This window comes from Frieseomelitta varia, unplaced genomic scaffold (genome assembly GCF_011392965.1).
Source record: "Frieseomelitta varia isolate USP_RPSP 00005682 unplaced genomic scaffold, Fvar_1.2 scaffold_976, whole genome shotgun sequence".
In the NCBI taxonomy this organism is placed as follows: Eukaryota; Metazoa; Arthropoda; class Insecta; order Hymenoptera; family Apidae; genus Frieseomelitta; species Frieseomelitta varia.
In genome coordinates, this window is record NW_025110785.1 from 274,325 (window position 1) to 297,517 (window position 23,193).

Genomic DNA, 23,193 nt, shown 5'->3' on the forward strand with positions numbered 1-23,193 from the left:
TGCATAAAAATAATTTAAATATCGACTGTTTAAATATGTTTTGTTAATTCTATACAATTTGTTGTTCTACACATTTAGAAATTATTTTCAATTACAAATTTATACCTCACTTTTTATCAATATTCGGTTTCTTATCAATCTTCGATAGTTTAGAGATATGGTAACAATATATAATAATTTATTTATTTATTTTTATTTAATTCTTACGTAAATATTTAAATTTTGCGCGTGATTTTGCATATAAGAGTATCGCATTCTAGCCAATCACAGAACAGTTATGTTCATCGCTATAGCCAATCAGAAGACAGAAACGTTACGTTTTGGCGCCAAGCGTTAGTCTCTTGTTGCAGAACATGGTGCTAACATCTCACTCTGTTAAGGTACGTAATTTCAATTACGTAGTACTTTTATTACTATTCTATTACTGTTTATTGTTTGCTACTAGCTTCATTTAATTAATACATGTTTATTTGATAATTTATTAGTTAGAATCATTGTGAAATTAAATAGTTTTTTGAAATATTGATTGTAAAGATTACCAATAATTTATATTATACATATTGTAAATTTTTAAGACAGAATTCAATATTTCATTAGTTTATTATTTTTTTTTTAATATAAAAATGGAATACATTTATTCTAAATACATATTTGGTATTTCTACAGATTATTAATTTATTATTGATATCGAAGGAGCAGAAGTTTGAGAATATTACAATGCCGAACAGATGATTCAACGAATTAACATTTAACTTATTCTAATGAAGGTAAATGTATTTATATATTTATTTTTTCATTATTGGATAATTGGTGATTTCTTTCAATAATAGATATTGTATTTCGGAAGACATGTTATTACATATAAATTTTAACGTATTCTGCGCATTACATATTGCGCAGTTCTGTTTAACGCGCGCCATGTTTGATTAGTACATTAGTTATATTGCGGATTCAACAATATTGGGAATATTAAAAATATTTTATATTTCTAATATGATATTTTTGATAAATAAATAATAAAAAAATATGAAAAAGAATATTTTATTTCTTTTTCTCTTATTTCTAATAAAAATTTTTTTTTGAAGAATTCTTGTGATCGTGCGCATTATGTAATAGAATCGGTCGGTAGAATCAGTGTTTACTGCGTTATCATTTTTAATATTATTTTTACTTTTTATTTTCTTAAATTAACTGAACTAAATGATATATTCTTCGTGCTTGATCCTATACTTTCAAACGTCTCAAGACCAAAAGATTTAAAAATATAACAAATATTATTCATTTTTATTATTATTTTTACACATAATTTGCAATACAGGGATAAATTAATTTGAACTTCACTCTTTTTCTAACATATTCTCGATATAAAAAATTTCGAAATATTTCAGCAAACTACAGATTATTAATGTTCGATGGTAGACGTTAAATTTCAATGAAGAAGAATTTCAATATATTCATATAGCTGCAAAATATAAAGTAGTGATCGTGAACATAATCTTTCGGAATTCAATCGATTTCATTGAAAACAAAATAAGCAGATAGAAGTAACGAAGAGAAAGCAAATAAATTAGGTTAGTATTTTTTCCTTTTAATTATGCTGTTAATAGTAAGAACTTTAATGATGTATATGAAATATGTATCTATATATACGAAATGTATTAGTAATTTTTAAGTAATTATTTTTTATTATCTCTGAATGAAAACTTATTTGGATATCATTTAAATTGAACCGTCAACATCCCCTTAAAAGGGAAGGTAGTGAGAATCAGAGAGTAGATAGGAGTTTGACATACAAAATCGTTTATTCAGTATAAAAGGACACTTTATGCTAGCACGTACTATCAAATCTACAGTTCCATACAGTCGGGAACCATCGGAGTGTTCCTCGATTCGCTTGTTTCTTTTATGTATCACATATTGTACACGGATTATGCTGAGAATAATAATTGTCATTCTGGTTGATGATAATCGATTAAAAAAAAAAAAAAAAAAGAAGAAAAACGAAGGAATAAAAAGAAAGAAAGGAAGACAAAGGAAGAAGAAATGTTCGAGAAATTGATCACGAGCATTTTGAGTATATTCGCGTACTGTGCATAGTTACTGTTCGTTTCGCTATTCACAGCATGATCAATTTAAATCCATAGTTCGTTTATCCGTTGCAAAATTGATCTCCAAGATCGAAGAAATGGTGATTGCCACGTAGTTAAAACGCTCGCGCTAGAAAACTTTTGGCACCAGATAAAAATTGGTCATTCTGTGTATAAATATCATATATTTATATATTTATATTTATATATTTATATATTTATATATATTTATAATATGTATAAAAAGTTACGTGACTCGTTAATAAAAGACGCATCCGTCGACGAATCGGTTGGTTTCTCGCACAACGGGGAAGATCTTTGCCAACATCGAGCACGCATTAATTAATTACATGCATCCTATGTGTTCACCACAATTAATATATCTTACGTTAGAGTTATACATGCATGTCATATAAACGTACTATCAACTCAATGTGTATTCGCTTTATCTTCGATATAGTACAAACCACGATGTAACGAGATTGTAAAAGTTCTTAATAGTAAAAGCAGAACAGATTGGTAGAATTATTATATTATTAAAATTTTTATTTATTATTTAATAACATTAAATTTTAGTTATCATAGTTTAATTTATAATTACTAAAAAATTATTAAATTTTTTACTGAATAGATGGAATAAGATTATATACTATAAAATTAGTCATTATGAATTCTGAGGCAGAATTTAACATGTTCGCAGCACTGTGATATTAGTTGATATCACTATTTGATGATTTAGTTTACAATCTCATTGCATATTGGTTCGTATTATGTACTATTCACTATGAATGAATATTAAGATAAATACTAGGCTCGATTAATTACTAGAATCGTTAGCTTATAAAAAACCCGATTCAATTGCGCGTAAGTACAGAATTGGTACGATTCGTTCGTACGCTAATAAACCGTTTTGCGAGCAATTCTATCGTGTTATCTCTGATAAACTTCGCAAATTACTGAAAAATGAGTCTTCGTTTAATCGCAAGGGAAATTATATTTAAAGGTTACCGAATTCTGTTAGCTTTCATGTTTAAAATTGTATTTTTTTTTTTACCAATTATGTTCAACATAGTTGTTTCATAATTGCAATAAGAATTTACGCTTTTTAAACGTGATGCGGCTACCCGACCGTGCTTTAATTATAAAAAGTATTTTATTATGTTAACGCGATCTTTGCTATTTACAATGCCATATGCTCATAAATCATTTACAAACGAAGCTATTTTTTTTTTATTGCAAAACGTATTTTTCACGAAATTAGTACAAAAGTTCTTTTTAAAATTTCATGATTTCCAGTACAATTCTCTCATCCACATGAATATCATGTACAATATCAAGTACACGGCAATTCGGATTCAAGAAACATGCACTGAACGTGTTGATTGATTTAGATTATCAATTTAGCCTAGATTATCAGTCAAATTTTTCATTTCGAATGTTCAGCCCGATTAATTTTATATTAGCCCATATATCGAATTCTATTTTATTTTAAATGCTCCTTAAGTTCTAAATCGAAAAATAAGACACATACTGCAATGAATTCTAATGCAACATCGTTTCTGTATTTCATATTCAATTTAAAAATTTCTACCATTCTCGTACAAATCGCGTATAGACGGTTTAAGATATAAAGATGACTCTTATAAAAGAAAGGACAAATTGTATGTATTGTAACTTTATTATCGCGTGTTTACGCATGTAAAGATAATCTTCGAGACAGTGACAGTAATAATATGGCCACTTGTATCACGATCGAGTTGCCATTGGAAGCACTATGGTTACAATGCGTTTCTTTAATTTCTTTCAACAGAAATTCTCCTTCTTTATTTATTACTCGCGTTTCTCCCGCGAAAAACTTCACCGTTCGCATGTGGATTACGAGCTAAATGACGAACGTGTACACACGGAAAAAGGATCGACGGGATTCGCTTGAGAAGACAGTATTTTCCAGGAAGACACAGAACTATGACGCGTATGGTCTATTCGTTCGTATTATAAATTACAGAGACACTTATTTGCGCGTTATTTCTGCGATAATTAGCGTTCGTTCTATTACATCTAAAAAAAACGGCTCCAGGTTCCGGAGTCTCAAAGCGTTTGTCACGACGTGTTCCACATTCTGGCTCCTTCTACACGTGAACGAACACTCTTCCACTTAGTTTCTCGGCTGTATTTCTCCTCGCGGTATAGCTTATTAGCAAAAGTTGGTATCAAATTCTAATTGACTGATAAATCGCGGGAGTGAAGTGGCATAACAGGTTTCTATCGTAGACCCACAATCGATCCCGCGACACTTTGAGACTAGAGAACGAAGAACGATCATTCTATAGATTATAATTAATATACTTTCGTACAAACGTATAGAACATCGTTAAGTGTTATTATTTTAAGGGGGTACAGTGTATATAAAGAATCGTATAAATGTATATATTTATATTTATATATATATATTTATATATATATGTATAATGACGCCAGCTCGCCGGAGAAGCAAATTCGCGATCGGTCCTCCGCGCGAGCCGCTGTTTGAGCTTTGAGATACGCGTACCTTTCGTCTTGTCTTTCTTGCTTCTTCTTCTTCTTCTTTTTTTTTTCTTTCTATCTTTAACGTATAAATGTACCATGCACACAAACGCACGCACACACGCAGATACGCATGCTCGAATACAATCTTGGTTTATTGCGCGGATTTTTCACGCGAAAAGAATTTCGCGCAAGTACAGTTGATGGGATTAATATAGTATATAAACTTTTCTAAATATAATACAAAGTGCAATCAACATCGTATGAAATTTTAATACCTGATCGATTTTATGACTTCGTTATATCTCCTCTACCATTAACGTCAGTTAACAAGAAGGCGAATTTTTATTAAGAAATTTTATAAAGAAATGTTTGTGCGTAAAAAACAATTGAAATTATCGACTGGAAAATTTGTCATGAATTAAGGGCGTTGATATTTCTAATGTTCTATGTATTCAAGCACACGTGAACATCAGCAGACGTGAGTAAATGTGGACTGATCGTTAGCGCACGACGCGTGTCAGCCATGAAACGATCTAGATCTGTCGCGATCGTAACGGTAGATGACCGTGGATCATCGTTGTTCAAGTTTCCTACAGTGATATTACAAGAGCAACGTTTCTACGTGGCGCTTACATTTCTCGTCGTGTGAATCGAATTCCCACGAGTTCGATCGTACGTGGGAAATCAATGAGGCTTCACTCCAAGAAAAACATTTCGCGATTATCCCTCATACGATCTTTGCTATTGCTGTTACAATGTCACTGTACGAGAAATCGTATCGCGTGGTCGTATATTTTCTCTTCGCTTTATTATTTATTTATTTATTTATTTTTTTGGTTGCGTTCCATTGAAACGCTTTTATCCTTTGTATCCCATCACCATATTTAATTTCTAATGACGATTTCCTCGTTGACGAAAAGTGTCAAGCTTCAACGACGATGATCGCGGCCTAGAATCAGCACCGTGTTGTTTGGCTGTCACGAAAGTTTAAGTGCCGCTGTTGTCGACACTGACGAAGGCACAGTCATAAGTCTCGTACGTTCAGCAACATTTTTTTTTTTTTTTTTTTTTGTTCATTAATCGCTTTTTCTCTTCCTCTCTAGAACCATCATTTTTACGTGTAAAAAGACGAAAAAAGAAATAATGGCGTAAGATGTGGAACTATCACGAAATATTTTTCCACCATATCCCTCTCCCACTGGTTCCACTGGTTTGCTTCCTTCTGTTTCACGTTTGGCACTAAAAACGAGCCTTGTTTTACGTAGCTAAATTCTTCATTTCTTTCTCCCTCGTTTTTTTTTTTTTGTTTTTTTCTTTTTCTTTAGTCCCTTCCATTACACGCTCATCAATTTCTCTCTCGCGCGCACGCTCTCTCTCTCTCATTCTCTGTTCCTATCTCTATTTCATTCTCTCTCTCTCTCTCTTTTCTTTCTTCTCTTTATATAATATAATATAATATTATAATATAAACGTTTACGGTTTTGGCCACTCAGTTCATAATCGCCGAAGCACATTATAGTCTGTGTTCCCGCGACATTTCGATAGTTTAGAATATTTTTAATTCACTTTTATACAACACTGATCCTACTCTCTAGACTTCCTTGTGTATATGCTTGTTCGATGGATCCCCGGGATCGTATTGACCGGCTCATCTTCTCCTTCTGGCCGTGGCCGCCGCGATCATTTGCCTCAACATCGGCTCCGGGCTACACACTCGTGGATCACACTTCATATTGCCGTCACCACCGCAACTGAAATCCATAGTCATTTGTTTCATTAATTGTAAAAACGTAAAAAGGATTCCAAAATTTTACACTTAACAAGTAGAAGATATTATAATTTGTGGTAGTTTGAGGAACATTCAAATATGAATAACTTACGTGCACTGAAGACAAGGTCCAGACGCGGACCTAATCACTTCTCCGACGCGGTACGCTTGTCCGCGAATTTGACAGCCGCTTCGTTTCGCGGCTCCCTTGTAGGCGTGAGCATGGAAATGCGGTGGCAATGTCGTCGTCGTCGTCGTCGTCGTCGTGGTGATGTTAAGCGACGTGGCCATTGACACAGGACACTCGTATCTCGGGCAACAGAATCCATTGATCGGTTCCTCGTGGCAACCTGGGATCGGCGGTGGACAGCTCTGTTGCAGGCAAATGATATCGCTTCTGAAGCAGAAGCAGAAATCGCACGGGTCGTCTCTTGGAATTTGTTGCGCCGATACGTAAACCTTGCCGCCATATCGGCAAGTGCCCGGTCCGTAAATTGCTTGATCATCTTCGTCGTAGTCTTCGTCAGGATTCAAGTAGCTACCACCGTGTGTAGGGAAGTGTGGATTGTCTTCTCCAGTCACTGATTGATCCGGATATTCAGGAACTTGCGGAGCTAGAGTGCTCGAAGGCGGTTGCACAGTTGCCGGTGGAAGATGTTCGTCGACTCCAACTGGGAATTGGCCTTCGGATGGTTCTTCTTTTTCGGTCGACGAAGGACCTTCTGGCAATCCATTGTGTTCTTCCGTCTCTTCTTCTTGTTCTTCTTCGGTTGATTCAAGTAGAGATGGTTCCGTTGGAAGTGCGTGAGTTTTCGTGATGGGTTCTTCGAGAGGAGCCTCGGTTGCCTGTTGCCCTTCTTCAGGCTTTATCGAAAGTTTCTCTTCTTCTTTGTGCTCTTCAGGAAGTGTTTGTTGAGGCTCTTCGGTTGGGGCTATATGCTCTTCCTCGGGAGCTTTTTCAGTTTCTGGAGCCTGTTCTTCCGTTTTGCGCTCCGTTGAAGTTTCGATTGCTGGCTCGGTAGAAGGTTGAGCTTCTGAAATGCCAGGTTGTGCTTCCGTTACGCCAGGCTGTGCTTCTGTTACAATAGGTTGTGCTTCCGTTACTTGTGCTTCTTCTGATGGTTGGCTTGATTCAGCTGCCTTTGTTGTAGTTTCGGGCACTTCAGGCGCAGCTGGAGCTTCTGTAGCTTCAGTTGAAGGTTCTCCTTCTTGAGGAGATGTTGCTTCGATTTCAGCTTCTGGTGTAGTTGGCTGTGCTAATTCTTCTTCAGTGGTTGGAAGTTTAGTCGTCTTTTCTTCAATTTGAGGAGTTTCAGTCGTTCCTGGTGCTTGTTCAGGGAATTGTTCCTTCAACGAAATGCCTTCCGTAGTTTGAGGAACTTCTTTCTCGGGTTCCATCGTTTGTTGTTCAATTTCGACTGGCCTTTCTCCTTCGGAAACCTTTTCAGTTACTTCACCAGGTTTCTCCTCTTCAGGAAGAGTCTTTTCTGTTGTTTTATCAGGCTTCTCTTCTTCTGGAAGAACTTTTTCTGTCACTTCAGTTGGTTGTTCAGGAATAATCTGCACAGGTACTCCTGTAGTTTGTTCTTCCGGTTCTTTCTCTGGTATTTCACTAGGAAGTTCCTTTTCTGCTGCTTCAGTAGTAATTGCTTCTCCTGGCAATTCACTTGGTAGTTCACCAGGAAGTTCTTTTTCCGGAACTTTTTCTTCTGGAACCATTTCTGTAGAGGTTACCTTTACAGGAGCTTCGGTCGAATATTCTTTCTCAGATGCTTCAGTCGTAGCTGCCTTTTCTGGTATCTCAGAAGGAATTTCTGGAATTTCTGTAGAAGGTGCTGTCTTCTCAGGAGCTTCAGTAGCTTGTACAGGTCCCTCAGTTGGAAGTGTTTTCTCTGGTTTCTCAGATAATTCTTGTTCTGGCGTTTCTTGGGTCGTTCCTTTCTCTGGTATTTCAGTAGAACCAGTCTCCTCTGGAGTTAATTTTCCTTCAGTTGGTACCTGTTCTTCTTCCACTGGTTTTTCCGTGTCTTCTGCCATAGACGGTGCTTCAGTTTGTTGCGTTATTTCTGGTCCTTCTTCTGGTTTCTTTTCCGTCACAGAAGGTTGTTCTTCAGAAGTTGGACTTACTTCGCTTGGCGCAGTTACAATTTTACCTTCTGTTACAGGTTCCTGCTCTTCTGGTAAAACTGAAATTTCTTCTGGTGCTGGTGTGAAACTTTCTTTTACAACTGGGGACGGTGTTTCACTAGGTTGTTCTTCGCTCACAGGTGTAGCTTTTTCACCTTCTTCAGGCATCGCGGTTGTCTCTGCAGGTGGTACACCTTTTACAATCGGTTTCTCAGTTTCTTCTTCAGGTTTCTGTTCTTCCACAGGTACTATTGGCACTGCAGTTTCTTTCTCAGATATTACAGATTCAGTCACTTGCTCTTCTTTTTCTGTTGCCTGTTCTGGAATCTCAGTTGGTGCCGAAGTTGCAGCCACTTCACCAAGAGGTTTCTCAGTAGTCGGTTGTTCCTCTGGTTGAATAGGTTGTTCCTTGATTCCTTCTGTGACAGCTTCTTCAGGTGCTGATGTTTCAATTTCCTTTTCTGTTGCTGGCTGTTCAGTTTGTTCCTGCGGCAAAGTTGATTCAGAAGATGTACTAGCTTCAAGGATTCCTTCTGTACTAACTTCTTGAGACACAGGAGCTTCCGTAGATGGTGTAGCTTCCTCTTTAGGAGGTAAAACAGGCTCTGGAGTTTGTTCTTCCATTGCTGGTGTTACTTCAGGTTGTTCCTCTGTAGGTATAGATGACGCCGCTTCTTCTTCAGGTCTTGTTTTAACTGTAATTGGTTGTTCTTCAGTGACTCCCTCCTTTTCAGTCGTTTCTTCTGTCTTAGTAGATTTCAATGGTTGCTCAGTGCTTATCTCAGCGGTTTCGGTAGAACTTGGTACTTGTTCCTCGGATACCTTCTCAGGTTGTTCTCCAGGAGATTCAGTATACTCTTCAACAGTCTCCGTGATAGCAGCACTTTCAGGTGTGGCTGTTTCTTTGGTTTCTGCAGTAGTAGGTATCAAGGGCTGTTCAGTTCCTTCTGGCACGGCATGTTCTTTTTCTGGAATAGTTTCTGGTTTCTTTGGGACAGCTTCTGGTTCCTGTGGAGTTTCTGCACTCTCAATTGATGACGCTGTTGCTTCTTCTTCAGGTATTTCAGTGCTACTTGGTCTTTCTTTAGTCAAACCAGGTGCTTCTTCTGTGGATATTTCCATTTCTGTGGTTACAGGTGCTTCACCTTCACTTGGTTTAAGAGTTTCCTGTTCGACTGGAGTTGCTTCTTGTCCTTCACCTGCTGTTACACCTTCTGGAGTCGATACTTCAACGGATGGTTTTTCAGGCTCTGCTTCACCAGTTTGGACAGTTTGTAATTCACTTTCTGTAGTGGGTTGTTCAGGTTGAGCAGACTGTTTTTCTTCTTCAGATGGCTTAGGTTCTTTCATTTTCTCTTCTTCAGGTTGTGTTACCGATTCTGGACTCAAAGTAATTCCTTCTAGTGGTCCTTGAGTTTCAGTCCCTTCTGACGTAACTTCTGGTACTATGGAGGAGCTTGGAAGTTCAGGCTCTTTGCTTATACCTTCTTCTGGTATAGCAGAAGAGACAGTTATTTGTTCTTCACTTTCTGTGGGTTTCTGTTCTTCTTCAGTGGGTGGAACGGACGGTTGTTCAGTCGATGGTTTCACTGTAGTAGCAGCTTCTTTTTCAGTTCCAACAGAAGTTTGTTCTTCTTGAACTCCTTCTGTTGTCTGTTCTTCACCCGCCGCAGGACTTGATGGTTGCTGTTCAGGAACCTGTCCTTCAGGAATCGGCTGTTCAGTAGATGGCATTTTCGTTACCTGTTCTTTTTCTTCTGGGATCTTCGTGGAAATGCTTGGTATTTCTGGCGAAGTTTCTTCTAAAGGTATTTGACTAGAAGATTCTACCTGCGGAGGTACTGGACTAAGTGTGTGTTCTTCAGGTTCTTTGGCAGCTTCTCCAATGGTCGTTTGTACGTGCTCAGGTTCGGCAGATTTTGGTGTCGTTTGCGTTCCTTCGGGCAAACTGGGTGTGGGTATCTTTTCGCTCGTTTCTTTGCCAGGTGCATGTGTTTCTGGTGCTACTGTAATCGAAACTTCTTTGACAGCTTCCGTCATGCCTTCCTTTATTGGAACTTCAGTGACTGCAGGTGATACAGTCTTCTGTTCCTCTTCGTATTTAGGCGTTTTGTGTTCGATCATATGATTATCAGACTCCAATACTGCTGTAGGCGTCGAGTCGCAAGTGTACATCGGACAGCAAGAATCTTTGCTAGTATGAATTGGCATACAGTTTGATAAATGATTGGGAGGCGGTGGACATTGAACCAGATCGCACTGAATGATACTACTAATGCAATGACATCGAAGTTGACAAGAATTGGCAGGAGGAACGGCAGAGTTGTTGCTGTAAGATTGTCCTTCGATGAGGCAGTTGCCTTCTCCTGGAATTGTTGGTGGTAGATAAGGGCCATGTGTAGATAAATCTCCAGCCTGTGTGGATTGTTCAACCACTTGTTCAGTAGGCGATGTTTCTACATAGGATGTAGTTTCTGGAATTTTTTCCTCTTTGGATGTTGACGTTTCTGGAGTTTTCTCTTCTGTAATCGGAGCCTCTGTTTCCTTCTCCTGAGGAGCTTGCGTTGTCCCCTCTTCCTTTGGTGGAGCACCAGTTTGAGCTTGTTCGGGAGTAGATATTTTCTCTTCTCCTTCCGGTAATGTTGTTTCTGCAGGAAGTGCTACTGTTGTTTTAGAAATTGTAGGTTCAGTCGATGATACTTCAGATGTTTCAGTCATGATGCCTTCCTCGGGAACTACTTGTTCGGTTGTTTCACTCGGAACAGCTGCCGTTGATGCTTCAGCTGGTAGTTCTGGTTGTTGAGTGCTTCCTTCTTCGACAGGTTGCATCGGAGCTTGTTTAGTTGGTTCTGTAGAAGGTTCTGTAGAATGTTCTTCGTGGATAATGGGAGTTTCTGTTGTTTTTTCTTGCGGCGCAATACCTTCTGTTTGTGTCTTTTCTATGGGCAGAGTTTCTTTCGGAAGTTCTGTCGCTACTTCAGGCGCCTCTTTAGGAAGTTCTGTAGATACTGCTTCAGAAGTTTCAGAAGGTTTTTCAGACACCTCTTTAGGAAGTTCTGTAGGTACTGCTTCAGAAGTTTCAAAAGGTTTTTCAGGCATCTCTTTAGGAAGTTCTGTAGGTACTGCTTCAGAAGTTTCAGAAGGTTTTTCAGGCACCTCTTCAGGAAGTTCTATAGGTACTGCTTCAGAAGTTTCAGAAGGTTTCTCAGGCACCTCTTTAGGAAGTTCTGTAGGTACTGCTTCAGAAGTTTCAGAAGGTTTCTCAGGCACCTCTTTAGGAAGTTCTGTAGGTACTGCTTCAGAAGTTTCAGAAGGTTTCTCAGGCACCTCTTTAGGAAGTTCTGTAGGTACTGCTTCAGAAGTTTCAGAAGGTTTCTCAGGCACCTCTTTAGGAAGTTCTGTAGGTACTGCTTCAGAAGTTTCAGAAGGTTTCTCAGGCACCTCTTTAGGAAGTTCTGTAGGTACTGCTTCAGAAGTTTCAGAAGGTTTTTCTTCGGCTGCAGGACCTTCTGTTGAAACTCCTACGGATATTGGAGTTTCTTCAGAAGGCGTCACTTCACTTGGTATCTCTTCTATAGCTTTTTCAGTTGGTTTTTCCTCTGCAACAGGTTCTTCAGTTGGCTTTCCTTCTTCAGCGGGTTCTTCAGTTGGTTTTCCTTCTTCAGCAGGTTCTTCAGTTGGCTTTCCTTCTTCAGCAGGTTCTTCAGTTGGCTTTCCTTCTTCAGCAGATTCTTCAGTTGGCTTTCCTTCTTCAGCAGGTTCTTCAGTTGGCTTTCCTTCTTCAGCAGGTTCTTCAGTTGGCTTTTCTTCTTCAGCAGGTTCTTCAGTTGGTCTTTCTTTTTCTATTGGCTGCTTAGTTGGTTTCTGTTCCATAGGTATTGTTGGTTCCTCTTTTTCGACCGGTCTTTCTGTTTGCTGTTCCTCTTGAGAAGGTATTCCTCCTTCAACAGATTGTTCCGTTGGTTTCTCCACAGGTATTTCACTTGGTATTGGTTTTCCTTCCTCAGTAGGTATCTCTGTAACTGGTTTTTGTTCTTCAATAGGTCCTTGAGTTGGTTTCTGTTCTTCAGTTGACTGTCCTTCTTCTTTAGATTCTTCAGTCGGTTTCTGTTCTTCAGCTGGTTGTTCACTTTCAGCAGGTATCTCAGTCGGTTTCTGTTCTTCAGCTGGTTGTTCACTTTCAGCAGGTATCTTAGTCGGTTTCTGTTCTTCAACTGGTTGTTCACCTTCAGTAGATACTTCAGTTGGTTTTTCTTCTTCCAAAGGTCCTTCAGTAGGCTTTCCTTCCTCAAGTGGTCCTTTAGTGGGTTTCTGCCCTTCTTCTTCTGGTTTCTCTTCTTCCTCAGATTTTTCTTCAGTGGGTTTTTCAGTTTGTTGTCCTTCTTCTAAAGGTGTTTCAGTTGATTTCTCTTCACCAGGTTTCTGTTCTTCTATAGTTCCTTCGCTTGGTTTTCCTTCTTCGATAGGTTTTTCAGTTGGCTTTTCTTCTTCAACAGGTTTTCCAGCTTCCTCCTGTGCAGCAGTTGTTGTTTCTTCTTCTCCTACAGGCTTTTCAGTTGGCTTCTCTTCATCAAGAGGAGATGGCTTCTGAACGCCTTCTTCTACCTCAGGTGGTCTTTCTGCACTCATTTCATCTTCTTTGCGTTCACTAATAGGCGGTTTAGTTGGCACGTGTTCCTCGGGAGCACGTGTTTCTTCTTTTTCTAATCCTTCAGTAACAGCTTGTTCTGTCGATGGAGATGGAGATGAAGTCAATGGTCCTTCAGTTGGACCTTCTTCCTTCACTGGCTGCTCTGTCTTCTGTTCTTCTTGCACTCCTTCAGTCGATATTTCTTCTTTAGTTACCGGTGCTTCAGTCTGAGCTGGTTTTTCACTAGTTGTTTCTGGTGCTTCTGTCTTCTGTTCTTCCTCCGATTCCACTGTTGGTTGAACTTCAACTGTTAAAATGCCTTCAGTTGGTTTTTCAGCCTCTATTGTTTCCTCAGTTGCTGGTGAACCTTCTATTCCTGGAGTAGTTGCTTCTTTTGGAATTTCTTCAACCACAGGTTTCTCACTTGTTTCAGGTTGCTCATCTTTGCTGATAGTCGTGCCTATTTTTTCACCCTCAATTCCCTCAGTGACTGGAACTTCCTCTTCAACAATTGGTTGCTCAGTAGCCTGTTCTTCAGGTGCTTCGGAACTGACACCAGGCTTTTCGCTTGGCAGAGCTTCTTCTGGCGCAACAGTACCTTGTTCTTCTTGCTCTGTAGCAGGTTTTTCTTCTGGAATTGCACTGATTTCCGTAGCGGGTACCTCAACGCGTGGAACTTCCGTCGAAGGCGTCTCCTGAGCACCTTCTGTACTTGCCTTCTCGGATTCTACGGTTTGTTCCTCGACAGATGGTTGCTCAGTTTCGTGTTTTTCTGTCACAGGTACCTCAGTTGAACTTGGAGCCGGTGTCTCAGGTGCATGTTCTTCAGGTTTTTCTTTCACTTCTTCACTGGAATCTTTCATTTCTTCGGACGAAGTTTCTCCAGATTCTTCGATAGTCAATCCCTTTGTCGGCAACTCTTGTTCCTCTGAAGTTTCTTTCGTTGGTAAAACTTCAGACGATGATATCTCAGTACTCTGTTCCTCTGGTAAGGTCGGTTGCTCAGTCGGTTGAGGTACTTCTTGTGCAGCTTCCGACGTTGACGTTGAAATTTCTGTTGCAGGGCTAGGTTCAGTACCCTTAGGAGCAGTTTCTGTTATCTCCTTCTCTTCACCTGGAATTTCACCAGTTTCTGTAACCGAGGGAGCGCCTTCTTCAGCCTTTTCTGGTGCAGCCGAAGTGGACGAGGGTGCTTCTTCCGGCACTTGTATAGTAGTTCCTTCTTCCGTAGGTACCGTTTCATGCTTTGGAGCAATCGTTGTTTCTTGAACAGGTGGCAAATACGTGGACGAAGCATTTTGCATAGGTGCTTCAGTTACAAGACTACCCGGTACAGTAAATTCTGGTGGCTTCATATCAACGTAACCTTCTGTGACTTGAATCTCAGTTACTGCTTCTTTATCCTCTGCTTTACTTTCTGGTACACGTTCGGTAATCGAGATACCTGGAGGACCGTGTTCCGGAATTTCAGGTGTTTCTTCTTCCAAAGGATATTCGCTTACCACAGTTGGTTGCTCGCTAGTTTCTGGTAATTGAAGAGGAATCATGTCCTCCTTTTTGGGAGCCAAGCTAGGTTCGTGTACTGGCAGTTCTGTCTTCTGTTCCATTGCACTTTCTGTTATTTCTTCTATACCATATTCTGATGGAATTGTAGACGCCTCTGTTGGTTGTCGTTCCGTGCTCACTTCCATTGGCTTTTCTTTTTCTTCTTCAGGAACTTGTTCTGGTTGTTGAGAAACTTGTTCAGGTTGTTCAGGGATTTGTTCGGTGCTTGAAACCTCTTTGACAGGTTTTTCGGTAGTTACTTCTATCTCAGGTGTTGCAGCTTCTTCTGGTTTCTCTTCAGTGGGTGTCTCTGTCGACAGTCTGTGGTCTGGAATTTCAGTTTTGGCTGCTTCTGTTGCTTCTTCTTCGTCCAAAGTCTTAGCCGTTGTCACTTCTGTTTCAAGAACCGGAGATACTTCCTTTTCTTCGCTTGGAGCTTCCGGTGCTTGCGTAGGTATTTCAGCTTCTTCGATCGGATGCTCCTCTTTCGATATTATTTCTTCAGTCACGCTCTCTTCCGTGGGTTTCTCTTCCTCTTTCTTTTCACCACTTGGTAATTCTGGCTGTTCCTCCTCAGGGACTTTAGCTTCAGTTTGTGCTTCCTCTGGTGTTGCTTGTTCAGTAATCATCTCAGGTTTTTCTTCTTCTCTCACAGTAGTTACCTCCTCTGATGTAACTTCCACTTTTGGTGAAGATTCCGGTATTTCTTCTGGAGCTGAAGTTTGAATTACTTCTTGAGTAGTTTCTTCTGCAGGTGTAGTGACCGTTTCTTCGCCCTTTTCTTCTACATTTGGTGCCTCCGTTGTCTCACCCTTTGCTTCCTCGGGAGGTTCGGTCAATTTTGGTACTGCGCTCGATGCTTCCGTTACGGCTGGAGCGCTTTCGGTAGTATATTCTTCTGATATACTTGTTTCCTTTTCAGTAGTTGGAGTTTCTGGAGCAGCGGTTTCATGTACCGAAGGAGCTTCTTCTTTCTTAGGTTCTTCCGTGGACGCTGCGCTTTCGGTCGGAGCCTCAGTAGTTGGGGCCACGTGGTCTTGAGGGATCACGTTGTCAGAACCTGGGAACGACTCCTCTGTAGTTTCAGGACGCGGTGCTTCCTTCTCAACTTCCGTAACTGATGCAACTGTCGTTTCTAAAACCTGCCCCTCGGTAGATTGTTCCTCGCCTTTGGGTAACGTTACAAGTCCTCCATCATCTTCTATGCAATAAAGAACGTTTATATAGAACTTGTTCCGTGTACATCTCATTGTCTGCCGCTCTTGAGCAGCTTAATGAAGGAAGAAGTTTCTTACCACACTGGTACGTAGTCGGACAACACTCTCCTTCCGGCGGTGGCTGAGCCGTGCAATTCTTTCCGTGAGTTTTCATCGGTGTTCCGCAATCTTGCACAGCGCACGCGATGTCACCGCGGAAACAGTAACAATGCTGACAGGGCTGGGTCGAGTAGATCAAGTCGCCGTCCTCGTAGACCTTCTCTTGATAGTAACATTGCGTTGTTTCTCCTGGAGCCATCGTAGTGGTCATGATCAGTCCGGGCGTTGGCTCAACCGTTGTGGCGAGTTCCTCGTCGTATTCTGTTGAACATTCATCCCAATTGATTCAAATTTCAATTGTTATATTAATTATATTTTTTGTTAAAAATATGTAAGTTGACGTTGTAAGAGAATCTATTCTTTAAGAATCTTGATATTTTTCAAACTCTTCGTATAAAGAATTTCTTTTATTCATTTAAAGACCATTTTCTGAAGAAACGAATTAATTTCTCTATTGAATACTTCCAACGCCAACAATATTTCATAAGTAATATTCTTTCCTATGTTCAATGCATTTGCAAGAAACTTACCGCAATTGTATTTGACAGGACAGCAAATTCCCGGTTGATAGACGGGCCTGCATCCAGCCACGCGTAAAGTACACTCCTGCATGACGCAAGTAGTCCTGTTCCTGATACAGTAGCAGAGTTCGCAAGGATTTTTAGGATCGGTAGGCAATTGGGCACCGTCTGCGTAGAACCGATTCTCGACGTTGCATCCATAATTGTCGTGGAAGCCGATTGCCGTGGAACCGGAAGTTGCGGGCGCATTAGTAGTCGAAGTCAATAGCTGCACTGGCACTTCTGGACAAGTGATGACAGGACAACATTGATCTGGACGTTTCTCAACCGTGCAGTCTTGTCCGATCGCCTTCGTGAAGGGACAAACCCTCAAGTAACACATCAGCATTCGATTGTGACACGTGCAGTTTAGGCATGGTTCGTTCGTGATGATTCTATCCCCCTCGTCATAGCGTTGAAAGTTGTAGTAACACCCAGCCGTGGCTGTGAATTAGCAAAATTATTATTAGGGACATTTATCTTTATGAATTTGAATGTTCGGCTTGAATTGGGGAATTAATAAGAATAATTAATAAACGATTCTGTCCGTTGTCGAAATATCGAAAGTTGAAATAATCCGTTTAAATTCAAAAATTAAACGTTATTTTATTTTTCTTCGTTACTCGTTATTTACAGAATGCACATTTCTCAAACGGGAAAAGATACGTAAAATTTAAACTATTTATCGATATGTTTTGACTAAGGAGGGCAGAACTGTACTCTGCAAGGATAGGATGTGCATTGTAGAGTTGCATGAATATACGACGTTGAAGATGGAGGCAATGCACGACGTTCTTAATATTCATCGAAAGGATCGATTGAAAGCGGTGCCGTGTAAGAATCGTTAAAACGGCACGTGCCGTCTGTTCGACTGCGATACAATTAACCTCACGTCTGTGGCGTGCGTGTACATTGATTAGAAGTAATGAAAGTCGTCGTGGTATATATACGTACCTCCATCGTATTCTGCAACTTGTGTGGTATCCTGGTCATATACGGGTGCTGCAACAGAGAAAATCATACGTTTCATTTGATATTTCCGCTATATACAAAGTAATATATAAATTATTAAATTGAAGTTTACTTCATCGTTGTGAAAACACTCTGTACACCTCTAGTTACAAATATTGAAATAATCGTTGATTTCTCGTAAAATACGATAGTCGGTACAAATTTTCGAAATTCAAAGTTCGAATTCATATTTGAATTAAATTTAATTTCGCTTTGATCAATTAATTAATTCGATCCAATTTCGGTGCACGTATTTTCTTACCTTCGAAAACTACGTCATTTTATTTTTCAATTTCTATAAATAATACAAAATACTTCCAAGAAAGATTGTTCGTAGCACGAAGTTAACATTCGTTCTGCGGAGCTCAACGTGAAAATTCCAGCGTTGAAAAGTAGCGCATTCGCTCGAGGCTGAATAATCTTAAGAACTTTAGTTCCCATGAAATTTCGTAGGGAGACGATCCGTGTCTCTGCATGCAGTTTATCATAGTAATTACCGGGCGGGATGCGTTTGTCCGGAGGGTGAACCAGCCTCTAACAACGGAGTGAGTCAAAGCGTCATATGGCGCGAGCGTACGTGGGCGAATTCTCGTTAACACCCTCGCCCCAGTCGAACGAATTGTATGCCGAGCGCGCGCGGAATACAGAATTCTTTTATTTTTTTCCACTCTCCGTTTCTTACCCTGTCTTCCTCACTGGTTCATCCTTGTGCTGCTAGTTTTCACCGTCGACACATTCGCAGTAAAACGCAGTGGCGCGCGTGCATCTCTGTCTCTCGCTCTTCGTTTTTGTTTTTCGTCGTCGCCGTACGGGGTGGCATTTTCGCAATTTCTTCAGAATTGAAGTGTCGCGCGCGCGTACGCGCCTCGAGAGTTCGATTGTTCGTGAAACATGACACGCCACCCTCTGCAACGTACAATCATTTCTGCTATTCTCTCCGCCCGAACAATGAGGCTCTCTCTATCCACCGATCTTCTGTCTTCTCTTTTCCGGGTTCGCATCTTCGACTCGCGTTTATCGCGAAATTTTAACGAAGAAACGATTTACTTACGAGGTCGAGATATTGGTAGTGGTGGAACGTTTAATTGGGAAGTATATATGTGGGACATTCTTGGAACAAATTTATTTAGGAAACATTTAGCTTCAATTCGGGGAGACAATATTCTGTTGGGATAAAACTGGGAGAATAAAAATGTTTTGATTGAGCATTTTCATTGGTTGATAGTGAAGATCTTTGAAAATTGGAAGGACATTGGAAGACATATTTTTATTGGAATTAGAATTTTGGAAAGGTGTGATCGTTTGAATCTTTTAATAAAAAGATACTCGTCTTTTCTTTACAGAGAAATATTGAAATATTTGTTATAATATGTATTTCAGGATATTTTTATATTTAAATTAGACAATCTTTTTGGTACGTCAAATTGCATTGAATTATATTTCTTTTGTCTTCCGTTTATATTCATTCAATGTCAATTTCATATTAAGTAAAATAATTGAAGCTTGATGAGAAGCCTGTACGTTTTATGAACTGTCAATCTCTCCGCTGTTCCAATAATGGTAATTCTACTTTAACTCTGTATTTTAATTTCAAGACATCTGCTTCACAAGTTGCAACTGTGTACGAATTCGCAAATGACACGTTGTCCTTTTTTCGAAAGTCTGTCTGCTTGCACCTTTTTTTCTTTGAAAACCGTCCAGGAACTCTTTGAAATGCACAAAACGTCTCCGTATGCGGATACGTGAGCCGAAGGATTCGAATGTCCAGCATAATCCCTTCATTGAACGTACAGAACTGGCAGATTTATTACATGGTACTGAAAATGCTTTACGAACGTTTCTTTCTTTTTTTTTTTTTGCTCGTACGTAAATCTCCTTTTTCGAAATCGACTAACTTGATAAATTTCAACACCATCGTCTTGGAAACCAACGCTGTACAGACCTGATCGATAGACTTTTTCATTTATTTTTCATTCATTATGTTATAATGAATCCATTTTTCATTGGTTTTTAGTAAACCGAAGATTTGGAAAACGTTTGAAAAAAATATTTCAAGTCGCTTCAGATTACTTGAATATAAGTTGCTCGAAGTAGGCGCAGATATGAACATTCAAGACTTGGATAGTTTAGACTGGATTGAGTGATTGTAGAGATTGTGAAATAGAAAACGGGAGAAGTACAGGTGTAATATACTTACAAGGAAAAAGCGTGGGATAATACTTCACTGAAACTGAGAGTAGGCGTCGTTTCGTGCTAAATTCATTCATAACAAGATCAATAAAATTTTAGCATCAACGCGTGGAAAAGAAAAATTAAAAACAGATGCAAACGTGACTTTGTACTCATATAAATTTTCCACTTTATTTCAGAGAGTATCTCGTTCCCGATACTACCGTAGACGATTCTACGTGCCAGCTGATGAGCGCCAGCAACGACGATGAGAGCGGCTCTCGATCGGAAGTCGATCCGCGACTCGAAGGCGCGAGGTTGAAATGCGCGGCGCGTGCGTTTCCGCACAGCGCGGTCTTCTCCGGCGAACCACGCTGCAAGATTCGCGTATCCATTCTACGTGCTCTGCTCGGCGAGTCAAGGCATATTCGAGAATCAGCATTCCAACGCTGTGCGGAGCGTGCAGCAGGCGTCGCTTTCCAACGAATTGAATTGTACTGGGAAGCACACCGAGGTCCGTGAATGGAAGGGCCATTCGTGTCTCTGTCGCGAGTCCCACGAACGGATCCAAGCCGCGTGCCTCCACGTTACACCGGGCTCAATATGTACTACGCGTATAGGTATATATATATATATGTACACATATACTATATTATACATGTTGCTCTACCGAGACGATTCTTGTCTTGCACGATGTCCGTGCTAAATTATTGCGCCCTGTTCGGCCCTTGCCAACAAGCGAGGCTTCATCGAGGTGTCGGCGTGTCGCGCGTGATTACAATCTTGGATTACTTTGTATTCATTCAAGAGGAACGACGCACCGATGAACGAGCGAATTTGCAGCAACTGTGCTCGGCTTCTTTCTCCTTTTTTTCTTTTTTGTCTTAAGTGGCAAGTTAGATGGTCGGACGGCTGTTAAGAACCCGTTACATTGTCTTTGCTCGCCGAGATTATCGATGGATGAAGAAAACGACAGCTGCGACGAAGAAACTTTTTTGTACGGTTGGGATAAATAATTTGTTCACTCACAACAGGACAGGAGATATTGGAGTTACCGGTTTCTTCGCCCGTGCCGATTCAATTTTCGTGAGCAAGAAGTTGGGAGGAAAAAGTGACTTGTTCATCCTGTGGTCCGGTTGCGGATCGATTTAAGGAGTTGGACGAATTAAATGGAATAAGTCGATGGAATAACGGGATTACTGGCTGGTCAGAGTATTTCTGTTACCGTAAATGGATGGATTCTAAGAACGATTTTCCATTTGCTTCGCGTACACTTTCGTTTAAGAGTATCTGGACATTTGCTTATTTTCGAAACCACGTAATTTAATTTCGATTTATATTTTCTTCTTCCTATTGGGACTAATAAACGCATCGTTATGTCTTCCGTCTAGAGTCTATAATTTCATGAAATTTCAAGAAATTCAAGTATTTATAATATTACGATGAATTATCGTCTCATCTTTAATTGGCCAATTATACCGTACTATTGGCGAGATTTCTAATACATCGTTCAAATCTACAATCTACAATCCACAAAAAAATAAGTAAATCACTGCCGTTTCTTCTCATTAATTCGCTCATTACCGAGATCCAACATCTCAGTAAAAAAGAAAAGTTCGCGTATATAATTTCCCTATAAATTGATCAGACTGTCCAGATAGTCGCGAAGTGCATGCACTCAACGAAGAGAAAAAGTTCCGGTCGTTTTGTACCACACGTACAGGTTCCTCGACCACGGAATTCCATGGCGTGTAATTAACCAAGGACAAACGGACGGCCTTTGCTTTTTATCTCTCGTAACAATAATCGCGATCTCGCCTCGAGCGGCGAGGAAAAAATTCATACGGTTCGCGTAGAAACGGTACAATCGAGGTCGAGATCTTATTCAGCCTCAGAGACACACGATTCATTATATAAGTCAACGTTCTCCTCGCTATTTCGTTCTCGCTTGCTCCTTCGATCGAGCTTTTCTTTTCTTTCCTTCTTTTTTTTTTCATTACGAAGTCTTACGATTCTCTTTCCTTGTCGCTCGTGCGTGCGTTCAACGACTCGTACAACGAGTTGTTGCGGTCTCGGAGAAAGAAAAGAGGAGAGAGCGATAGGATCGAAGGAGAGAGAGGTCTGCGGAGGTTGGCCAGGCGAGCGAGAGCAAAGGCATTGCGCGCGCGTTATGAAATCATCCTGGCGGCCTTGCCTCGCGAAAGTTCATTACCATCAACCGCACACGCTCCGGCGAGCACCTGGCTTTCTGCTCCCCGACGCGTATCGCGTGCACGAAATTCTGCACTACGTGTCTCCCAAGGTCGCGGTTAGTCTGCACCGCAACCGCCGTGAAGGAATCCTCTTCATGACGGTGGCGGCAGATGAAAAAAGGAAAAACAAGAAAAAAAATCACAGATGAAATAATACCAACCCTTGTTGCGTCAGATGAAAAGCCCCATTAGATTCTTTGACCGAGAGAGCGAGAATTTTGTAACCGTTTCAACAACGTCGCTGGTACACGACCGATCGTATTTTTATTGTCACCGATAATGACGAACTCGTAATTTTTTCAAAATAATTTCACTACATAATTTTGTATTCTTCGTTATTCTCTTTCTTTTCCTTTTTATCTTTTGCACTCTAATTTCTCCGATGCAAGTTTTACATCTTGGTCGTAGTTAAAATTTTCGACACGACTGCCCACAGGTGAAATCACTTCATCATCGGCGAGTTAATATTTACACTCACTGGACAAGTTTTACGACCAGATTAACTGCCACACGTCGTTGTCGTTTAGTCGATCGTCGGCACGCTATCCGTTCATCAGACATGCACCAACGTCCGGGTAATTAGACGGTCAATAAAAAGGAGCTCTCTTCGTGTCAGAAGTTATATAAAAACATAATGAGGAGTATCATCCGCGTAATCTCAGGTAAACCAACAGCGATTAATAATTTACAGTTTTTTTTTTTTCTTCTTTTACCGTTCACGTATCGCTTGCATAAAATTTTTCACGAGCCCGATTAATCTGTTCGCCGGCTGATGTCCCGAACGACACTCGGTCACGAGATAACGTACCTACATAACCCTTTCGCACGCGACGATAAATCGTACGAACGGCAAATGATGACGAACGACTACCGCGGTCCAGCGAGTTATCGGAAAAAATTAAGGCTTTCCTAATGAGTCGGAAAGTATCGCGACTCACGCTCTTCCGACAGTCAATGTCAATGTCATTGGTATCGAGCCGTGTTGCGTTAAAGAGAAGTCGACCAACCGGTTCTGGCGTAATATCGCTCGCCCGCAGCGACCGTGCTGTTCCCGAGGACAATTATAAATTATCCCCTGTTTTCGATCGGGTTTATTGCCGCTTACAATATCGCTAAACTCCGATAAAACGAGAACGAGGCTCGAAGACAGGTGGCCGGAGGGATAACTTTGTGGCAAGTGCAACATCTTCTTGCGGTTCTAT

General features: G+C 40.4%; 1 protein-coding gene and 1 long non-coding RNA gene across 7 annotated transcripts in view; one reads left to right on the forward strand and one right to left on the reverse strand.

Annotated features, from left to right (window-relative positions):
- Positions 1-659: 659 nt before the first annotated feature.
- LOC122538245 lies at positions 660-16,686 on the forward strand. 2 transcript variants are annotated; one of them, XR_006308814.1, is made up of 5 exons: positions 660-767; positions 1,389-1,571; positions 13,920-14,126; positions 14,202-14,365; positions 16,548-16,686. It is a non-coding gene; the product is annotated as an uncharacterized LOC122538245 (long non-coding RNA). The 2 variants fall into 2 exon arrangements; XR_006308815.1 differs by lacking the exon at positions 660-767 and having other exon boundaries at positions 1,375-1,571.
- LOC122538240 (titin-like) overlaps positions 4,878-23,193 on the reverse strand; it is a 57,339-nt gene continuing 39,023 nt past the window's right edge. Inside the window, exons 3-8 of one of the 5 annotated variants that reach the window (XM_043672147.1) lie at positions 17,514-17,561; positions 16,530-17,003; positions 15,979-16,260; positions 14,898-15,884; positions 6,494-14,855; positions 4,878-6,364 (exon numbers count right to left, since the gene is read on the reverse strand). In XM_043672147.1, coding sequence (XP_043528082.1) covers positions 6,262-6,364; positions 6,494-14,855; positions 14,898-15,884; positions 15,979-16,260; positions 16,530-17,003; positions 17,514-17,561 — 10,256 coding nt within the window. In that variant the 3' untranslated portion in view covers positions 4,878-6,261. Of the gene's footprint in view, positions 6,365-6,493; positions 15,885-15,978; positions 16,261-16,529; positions 17,004-17,513; positions 17,562-23,193 lie in introns of all 5 variants that reach the window. The other 4 variants (XM_043672148.1, XM_043672150.1, XM_043672146.1 and 1 more) reach the window with 4 other exon arrangements.